The 10,102-nt window shown below is 44.4% G+C and overlaps 1 protein-coding gene across 4 annotated transcripts in view; it reads right to left on the reverse strand.

Moving 5' to 3' along the window:
* The window catches only part of LRCH2 (leucine rich repeats and calponin homology domain containing 2), a 73,080-nt gene extending 66,566 nt beyond the window's left edge, over positions 1-6,514 (reverse strand). For 2 of the 4 annotated variants that reach the window (XM_045030830.1, XM_045030829.1), the window contains exon 1: positions 6,269-6,514. In XM_045030830.1, coding sequence (XP_044886765.1) covers positions 6,269-6,503 — 235 coding nt within the window. In that variant the 5' untranslated portion in view covers positions 6,504-6,514. The remainder of the gene's footprint in view (positions 1-6,268) is intronic. The other 2 variants (XM_045030834.1, XM_045030831.1) reach the window with 1 other exon arrangement.
* Between the last annotated feature and the right edge of the window lie 3,588 nt (positions 6,515-10,102).

Genomic DNA, 10,102 nt, shown 5'->3' on the forward strand with positions numbered 1-10,102 from the left:
GTGAACTACTTATACACCACCCTGGGTTTTACATTGGTTTTATCCATTCAGTAAAGAGACCTAGGCATCACTGTGGACAGCTCAATGAAGACCGCTGCTCATTATGCAGCTGCAGTTAAAACAGCTAGCAGGATAGTAGGCTGCATAAGCAACAGAAAGCTGAATAATACAGAAAGTATTATTATGTTTTTCTATAAATCAGGGTTGCAGCCTCATTTGGAATACTCTGAGCAGTACTGGTCAGCCCATCTCAAGACAGATATTGTAGAAAAATAACAAGAATGATGGGGGAGGGATAGCTCAGTGGTTTGAGCATTGGCCTGCTAAACCCAGGGTTGTGAATTCAATCCTTGAGGGGACCATTTAGAGATCTGGGACAAAAATCTGTCTGGGGATTAGCCCAGCTTTGAAGAGGGGGTTGGACTAGATGACCTCCTGAGGTCTCTTCCAACCCTGATATTCTATGATTCTAAGAAAGACATGGGCAAATTCTTCTATGAAGAAAGGTTGTTTACTTTAGAAAAAAAATACATAAAGGACACAATAAAAGTATACAAAATAATCAAAGCTACAGAAGATAGACATTTCTCTTCTTTCCATCTAGCAACACAAGAACAAGGGGCACACTTTCAATTAAATTTTAAAAAGTGTGGAAAATTCAAAACCAAGGAAAAGCAATACTTTTTCACATGTGCAATAAAACTGTGGAACTCACTGCCAGATGAAGTCATTGAAGCCATGAACTTAGCAAGATTCAAAGAGTGACTGGAAATGTATATGGACAACAAGATTATAACAAGAGTTTTGGAAGGGATATTAAACGTTATTCTTTAGGACTTAAGACAATTTTCAATTATTAGAAAGCAAGGCAATATAGATGCCAGATTAACCCACATTTGCAGGGTTCTACACCTTCCTGTGAAGCAGCTGTTGCTGGCCACTGACAGACAGCATACTGGACTATCTTTAGAGTCTGATCCAGGATAGCAATTCCTTTATTCCCATCTGCAAGTTACTGCTAAAGAAGTTTTAGTATATATTTTAAGTTATCTACACATGCACTAACTCTGAAAACATGAGTTAAAGAGATTCTGTTCTAGGATAATAGGAAATGAATATGGACAAAACACTGGAATTTGTTTCATGTTTCCAATAGGGTACATTTATAATATTTAACTGAAGAAATGTGGGGAATTTTATAAAATGAGCTTTTTAAAGCGTACTAATAAAATGCTGTCTTGGAATGCTGTTCTAAAAAACTGATAGTCCATTTAGTAGGGCGAGTCAAGGAAATATAAATTGTAAGTTAGGTAAAAGGAATAAATCAGAACTAAATCTTTTGTCTCTAGGTCACTGGTATAAACACAGACTACATCTAAGAGAAGGCTAGTTGAAAGTTTCAGTCCAATTCCTAAAGGACGGAGGTCCATAAAACTCCAAGAAGCATTGCAGTTGGCAACCTCAGTTGTCATCTTTTAAATGATAAGCCCAGGATTGACTGGATAGAATGAATGGGTAATTACCCCAGAGTAGTCCCCAAAACAGGGGTAGGAGACACACTGGCAGGCAGACAGGCATTGCAGAGAAGCTTCCATTCCTTTTTATGCTGTAACTATTCTATTTTTCAGAACGTTTAGTCCGGCACCTTTCATGAGCAAGAAATGCACCAACATAATATGCTTCAGCTTCTGTAAGGTTAATTTACATGTATTATGATCTGCAGATTCTTATTGAAGACGGATGTTCTTCAGTTTGCAATCACATATTCTCTATTTCAGATGCACCTCACTCAATTTCTACAATAAAATCTAGACTCAACAAATTACAGAACAGTTTCTGGTTCCAAAATAACAGATTCTTTGAGTTCTTAGTATCTGGCAGCCGGCCAGCTACCTGCCACCATTCTTATCAATGTCAGTACCATCAAAAAAAAACAACCAACCAACCAACCAAACACCACACACCACTTCTATTTCATTCAAGAAGGTACAATCTGGTTAGATGACTAGGATGTAAATCATCAAACCACCATGCCCACAACAACTCTCTTTGGGTGTAAACTTATCTGCATTATGTGAGAACATCAATTGATCCATCTAAAAGGGGCCAGATAAACATGAAATAAACTGGGTCAAATAATGTCAGGAGCATCGGACAATGATATACCCTTCCAAATTGGTATGCTTGTTGACAGTCTCAGCAGAGACATCAAGGAATCAGAAGATAGGCTGTTTTAGCCTCCCCGTTACATCTTACGACAACCTCTCCATATCAGAGACACTTTTGAGGCAGGCACACTGCAAAGCCCATCATTTACCTCTCTCTTTGTTAAGGCTGTGGAGGAGGGTAGCAGTTGAAGTGAATGAACTTGGTTAGTCCTCCGTCTACAGCAGGGTTTCTCAAACAGGGGTCACCACTTGTGTAGGGAAAGCCCCTGGCGGCCAGGCTGGTGTGTTTACCTGCCCCGTCTGCAGGTCCGGCTAGTCGCAGCTCCCACTGGCCGCGGATTGCTGCTCCGGGCCAATGGGAGCTGCTGGAAGCGGCGGCCAGTTAGTCCCTCGGCCCGCACCAAGAAACCCTGGTCTACAGGATGGGCATCCATAGCACTGGACAGGTGCTTATAGGCACATTTTTAATATCTGAAGAAAAAATAAATGAGGGCTGAAGTTTGGTGGGACAATGTCAGGATGTTTGCAAATCTGCTTACTATGTGGTCCCTGTTCTGTGTATAGAGAATGTTAGTTTCAAGGGCTGTCAACATAGCACCTTTCACAAGCAACAAATTCACATTATTTTTTTAAATGACTAAGATCACAAAAGTAAAAAAGCAAAAACATAAGACACTTCCTGTGTGTCAATCTGATAGTAGATTTACAAAAAAAAACCAACCACCACCACAACTCATTTCTTGGCCAAATCAAGACGTCAGTGATGTAACAGACCTGTATGCTTAATTCCCATCAGACTTAACAGTGCCCACACAATGAGAGGATGTGGGCCTCAAGACTGTAATTACTTTGGTCTCAGAGCATTTCCTACTGGATATTCTCCAATTTACACAGATTCTCCAGTTTAAAGGCTTTGACAGATGCATAATCAGAGTTAAAGGGCCAGATTACTGTTGCTGCAAGATTATTGCAGGAAATAAGTTTTGCCACATAATATAATGAGATGCGATAAGATGCCACAGGCCTTTGCTACAACACTTGCAACTCATGGTTTAGTAAAGCATTTAAAACTTCAGCATATGCAGGAGACCACACAAATAAACTGGCGGAAGGGAAGTGTTCAAACTGGGAAACACACTCTCACACCCATCCTCTCATCCACATCCCCTTTCTGGATAGGACAATTCAGTTCAGTTCAAGTTTATGTGTCACAATTGATTTACACTTAATTCAATAGACGTTTTATGAAATGTGAACCAGAAGTACTTCCAACTCAGTAAACAGAAATTGGTCTCTAGGGAGGAAGGATGTTGTTGTGGCTAAGGCACAGAACCCTGAAGCTATAGTAGTAGTTCTAGGGTCCTGTTTTCAGCTCCACCACAAATCTTGTGCAAGTCGGTCACTTACAGACAAATTTTCAAAAACAGCATTTATTTTGCATGCCCATCTTGAAACACTTTGGGTCTGATTTTCAGCACGTTGAGCACAGGCAACTACCACTGACTTTTACAGGACCTGTGGGTGCTCAGCACTGCTGGAAGAATGTCTCAAGATGAATAACTAAGAACTGAGGCAACAAAAACAGAGCAATCTTAACCAGAACCACTGTGCCTCAAATTACATAGTACAAGATGGGGATTAATGCTTCCCTGCTTCACAGGCATGTTGTGATGTGAAGCTAATTTATTAATAGTGTTAAGTGCCATAGAAGTGCCTGTAAATAAATACAAATAGTGTAACAATAATGCAAATCTGATCCAAGAATCTAATGCTTCTTCAGAGAAAATCTGTAAGTAACAACTTTTGATGCACTCACAGAATACTAAAAATTCACTCACCAGTCAAAAGAAACAGATTAGATAACTCCAAAAACCAAATAAAAAACAAAACTACAAAGTTCTTGTTTACAAACAACTTTTGGAAAGATCTGTATAGGAGTTGAACTACAACCTATATGGTTTGAGGATTAATTCTTTAGTAGGTCCTGCATTAAACCAGTTCCACTGTATACAAATAGCAGAAGACTCACGGTGCCATTTGCCAATATTACTAATTATTTGAACAATTTCTTGATGCCATAAAAGCACATATAGCTCTTTGGGGCAGGGACCTCTTTTTGTATGTGTTTGCACAATATCTTGCATTATGAAGCCTCAATTCCGATTAGGGACTGTAGGCACTACAATAATATAAATCACTCAGGTCAGATTGGCATTCTGACAAAAGAGTCAGATAGCTATTCATTTACACAAAATTGTGTTGACTTTGTATTTTAATTACTGTATACATTCAAAACCATTTCAGTGGTATCTTATGATCAATGTATACCCATTAAATGTATGGACCCATGATGAACAGAATACAAGACAGAAGAAATCTTTTATTCACTGTATCCATTTCCTCATATATATTTTCATTGTTGAGTATTTACACATAGAAGTGCTTAGTGTGTTGACAGGCACATTTTATACCCCCACTTTTTTTTTTTTTAACAGAAAAACGTAGAGCTCTCACGCCATACCCCATTTTTTAATTAATCTTGTGCATCCATTGTAAGACAATTAAAGCACTCTTGCCTATCCACATTCTGCATAGCATATGCAAATATACTACATGTGTCAGAGAATAAAACCATTAACAGCCTTACTGCTGGATACTCCAAACATCCAGTTTCTTAGCAGGCCTTCACAAATCATTTAAAAAAAAAAAGATATTGTGATCTTATTGAACAAGATTGCCTATAACCCAACACACAAAATGCAGTCCACAACAAAGACTAACAAAGAATAAGTATTTGATGAACCATGGGAGCACAGAATTGTCACAGATGGATGAAAGCACTACAATGGGCAGACTCTCTCTTTCAGAATGATAAGCCAATTACCCACAATCCCATGAAAAAAAGAAATAAATATCACTTTCTGTTTCCTACTAATATATGTTAAAAACCCTTACTACTTTTGATCAAAATACAGCAGACCTCAGTTAATATATTTCATTTTACCATCCTACCCTAATTAACTCATGTTCAGTGACCAGTCCAGTAGCAAATAAATTCAAAATTAAGAGTATAAAAATACACAATAAACCCCCCCATAGCTTATAATAGAAACCAGATTGTCTAGAGACTATACCGAAGCAAATACCTCCAATTCACCTCACATTTTAAGAGAGTCTAGATAAATTCAATGGTCTAGGTTCCCACATCTGTATTTAGTAACATGGTGAATACATTCAGTCCTGATCTGCACACTGTGTTCGCAGGCTGCGATGTGTGCACACTATGCCCCCGCCTTACCCCTTACTCGTAATGGGAAAGAGGCATATTGGAAAATCCCAAGCAACAATGCTGCATCATGAGGGACTTGCCACCCTGATGGGGCCAGAGCCCCCAAAATGGGACAGATGAGCCACAACACTCAGGCCTGATTATTGAAAGAGAGAAATAAGTGACTGCCTGTGTCCTACCCAAAGCGCAATCCCAACCCATCCCCCCACCAGGGACATACCCTTCCTATCTCCCCCCAGCCCATCTCCCCACTACACACACTCAGCCCCCCCATCCCCCGCCAGGGACATACCCTTCCTATGTCCCCCAGCCCATCTCCCCCCTACACACACACACCCAAACCCTACAACACACACACACCCATGTCCCCCAACTCCCCTCCCCACCCTTCATATCTCCCCCAACCCATCTCTACCCTACATACACACAACCCCCACACAACACACACACACACCCATGTCCCCCAGCCCCCCTCCCCTCCTATGTCCCCCAGCCCATCTCCCGCCTACACACACACACCCAACCCCCACAACATACACCCATGTCCCCCAACCCTTCCTATCTCCCCCAGCCCATCTCCACCCCACACAACACACACACACACCCATGTCCCCCAGCCCCCCCTCCCCTCCTATCTCCCCCAGCCCATCTCCACCCTACACACACACACACACACACCCATGTCCCCAACCCCCCCCGCCCCCACCCTTCCTCGGTCCCCCCCCCCCATCTCCCGCCCACACACACTCAGCCCCCCGCCCCCACCGGCCGGGCATCTCCCCAGGGCCCCGCCCCGGCCCCGGCCCCGCACCTGCTTGCGTGGTGTCGCTCAGGTCGTAGCCGCCGCCGGGGAAGTCGCGGAGCTTCCTGCCGCTGAGGCAGAGGATGCCCGAGCTGGCCGCCTCCTCCAGGGCCCGGTCCAGGCTGCGCCCCGTGTGGGGCTGGGGCAGCGGGGCCGCGCCCCAGTACGGCCCGGTGGGGTAGCACAGGGTGAGGTGAGCGGGGAGCCCGAGCCCGCCGCCGCCGCCTCCCTGCCCGGCCGCCATGTTAGTGCCGGAGACAGGCCGGCCCCACAACAAACAGCGGCGCGCAGGCGCCGCCGGCCAGGGGGAGGGGGCGCGCCGGGCGCGGGGCAGGGCCGGGGGCGCGCCGGGCGCGGGGCAGCGAGCGCGGGGCAGGGCCGGGGGCGCGCCGGGAGCGGGGCAGCGAGCGCGGGGCAGGGCCGGGGGCGCGCCCGGCGTGTCTCCTCCTTGCCCCTGCCAGCGGGGCCCCGGCCGGCCTGAGGGCGGCGTTAGGGTCGGGCCGGGCGCTGTGTGGAGACGGGGGGGGGTGGGCGCGCGCAGGGCCCCCCAGCGGGCGCGCTGCCCTCACGCCGGCCGCGTAACAATTCAAGGCAACTCCCGGCGTAGCCAGCGACCCCCCCCTCCCCCGTCCCGCGCCTCACACCGCGCCTCACACCGCGCGGCCCCGCCGGGAGACTCGCTCGGGCCCCGTCCTGCGTTGAGATCAGGGCCGGGCTGGGCTTGCGGAGCCTCTGTCCCCTCGCCCTGGGCTGGGCACAGCCAGTCCCGGCCAGCGGCTCCGTGCCCGAGCCCGGGACAGCCCGGCGGGCTCTGCCACACGCACCGGGCACCAGGGCCACCCGCTGCCCCGACTCTGGGGTCTTTCTCAGACAGGCTCCTGTTACCCCCCACCCGCATCCCGGTTCCTCACACTCGCTGTCTGGTCACCCTGCCTGGCGCCCGGCACCTGGCGCCGTCCCCCTCCCCGCAGGAGGCGGTTTTTTAAAGCGGGCAGGCGGGCGGGCCCTTGGGGAAATACCTTGTACTGACTGTGGTGACTCCAGCCACTCGTGGGTATCCCTCCCTCTGGGCTGGGCTGTTAGCACGCTGCCTATCTGCTCCTGCACACGGCCAGGCTCGGCCTAGGGGCCAACTGCCAGAAGACTGTCAGGATCAAAACACACCAAGCCAGCAGCTCCGCCGTTTCTGTTATCCGGGTGTAAGAACGTTACTTGCTACTGGTGAGTGTGGAGGCAAGTTTGTGAGACTGAATGAGCAGTATCGAAATTGTAGTATAAGAATTTTACAATGTACAAAAGCCAGAGTCAAAAGATGAACACCTGGAAAGTGATGAAGAATCGAATGAAGATAAATCTATCAATTAATACACAAATTGATGGGCAGTGAGGCAAGCAATAAGTCTGGGTTCAGCTGCTCTGCTGTAGCAGACATCCTAATGCCCTTAGAGGGCACAGTATGAGAAGTCTTGGAAATCATGATGATGTGAAATGAAGTGGGAAACCATCTGATTGGAGAACTGCTTTTTTACTGCTGTAGGGCAGTCTCAGAATATATTTGCCAGCTGTCCACCCATTTCCCCAAGGTATCTGTTTCCTGAAAAGGATTCAATAAATAATAGTCCTCTAAATGCATATGAAATCCTGGGCAAGTGACCTAGATATGGATAAGCAATTTGATAAAGTTAAATGTGATAGAGCTTTCTATTGTATTTAGTGGTATAGTCCTTGGAGAGGGAATTACAGAACTACTGTGACAGTTTTTACTACGTATAGTCATCTTCCACATCAGATTGTGTTATGGGCATTAAGAGTCTTTGTAAAAACTATACAATGCAACTATAATTAGTCATGAAAAGGTGAGAATTCCTGTTCAGTCATAACCAATCAATAGCCAATTTAAGAATAGGATCCTTCCTGCAACCTTACCCTCATGAGTAGTGCACTGACTTCACTGGCTGGGACAACTTGGATGAACAAGGATGCAGGATGGGGCCCATAGATTAATTTGTTAATTGTTCCAAAGCCATTTAGCAAAATTTATAAAATGGAAGGTTTCACTGTGTACTCTGTTATACTGTCCAACATATGAATGCTTCTACAAAAAAAGGAGGAGTTGCAGTTTAAGGTAATCATAAAAATCTGTCTATAATTTATCCATAGTAATCCGGTATTAAAGTATTCATTCTTACACCAAATCATCTGCTGGGATAAATGAGTGAAACTTCAGTGGTGTTTCTCAGTTTGCACCAGCAGAGAATGTAGTCTTCTGTAAAGTTGTATACTGGTAGAATGGATGTAAAGAAGAAATATCGAGTGGGTGTGGAATATAAGGAACTTTAGAAAAAACTGTAGGAGCATGCTGGTTTATGCTGTTGCAAGATATCATCTTGTTAATAACATGGAGGAGGAAATGTACACTGTATTGAAAAGAAGGAGATTCGGTAAAGCTTGAACGGTCACAGAATTTCCCTGAAAAAGCAAAGGATAGTCCCTTTTCAACCATCAGTGTGCCATCTATGAAAGTCTAGGGTACTTGCAGGGTAGACATGAAAGATCCATTTTCATCCTGTTTGATTAACAATTTGGCACAATCCTAGCCTACCATGGTGGCCATGGCAACTCTTAAATGACTATTATAAAAATATTATTTAAAGAAGTATACGTTAAGCCATTATACCAGTTTAGCTGTGTGTGTTAGAGAGAGAAATGTTTTACAAGAGGCTAGGCCAAACAATCAGAAATTCCTGTATATAGGAACATAAATGCTATGGTGAAAACAAATCAGTAAGAGCATCTGTTCAATAACTACAGAGCATGATTAGTATTTGTGATGTAGGAGAGAAAAAAAATCAATAAGGAATCTCATCAGACAATACAAAAGAGCAGAAATAAAGGATGCAGGTAAGGTTCTCACATGAAAGATAAATTAAGTAACGTTGAAGTGAATGTGGAAAAAATATTGATGCTCAGACTCCAAATCTTGGATGCAAAGTGGAGGAATATAGAAAATCAGAAGCCACTGTTGCAATATCCTATGCTCTGTAGTAATATTAGTAGTACTTGTAAAATTGTTTAACATTTTGTGATTAGCAAGTGTCCTGGAATACTACCTCTTCTGCATGAGGAATTATCTAAATTGGTGCTCTGTAAATATGAGATACTGTATACATGTCAGTCAGAAAGAATCACATGGCTAGGTATGCTCCCAAGCAGAATAAGCCTAAAGTAAGATCCACAGAAGCAGATTCTCAGTAGATTGCACAGGGTGCAACAGAGAGCAGAATTTGTTTTCATATTTAGATCTTTCTATGGTTCCCTAAAGTGGAAATTTTATATATGCGATGTGACTAATTTTGAGGCTCTGAGGGAAATTGCTTCCATGAGCTCTATAAAGGAGACTAGCCTTCAGACAGCAAGTTAGTCCATATGTCAATGTGAGGCAGCTGAGACGTTATTAGTCAAAAGAGGAACAGCCCTTGAATATAGTGTGGGCGATATCTGTCTGAAATTCAGTAGTACAGAATTAGCCAAGATAAGGAAGGAAACTACCAAGGACTGAAAGATTTAGTTCTTTAGTGCTTTGACTGTTTAGCATGTTTAATGAGATTTATAGATTCCAAGGGCAGAAGCGACTATTGATATCATCCAGTCTGATCTCCTGTATAACACAGGCCATAGGAGTCCCCTAATGTAATTCCTAGGGCATATCATTTAGAAAAACTTAATGAGGAAGCAGTCACGGATGTACAGACAATATGATCATGTCACTGCAAATAGACTGATTTTCTCCTACAAAAAATCCCAAGTCTGTGAAGGAAGTAGCATGAGAAGTGAAATAGGCAA

The sequence above is a fragment of the Mauremys mutica genome, chromosome 9, assembly GCF_020497125.1.
Source record: "Mauremys mutica isolate MM-2020 ecotype Southern chromosome 9, ASM2049712v1, whole genome shotgun sequence".
In the NCBI taxonomy this organism is placed as follows: domain Eukaryota; kingdom Metazoa; phylum Chordata; order Testudines; family Geoemydidae; genus Mauremys; species Mauremys mutica.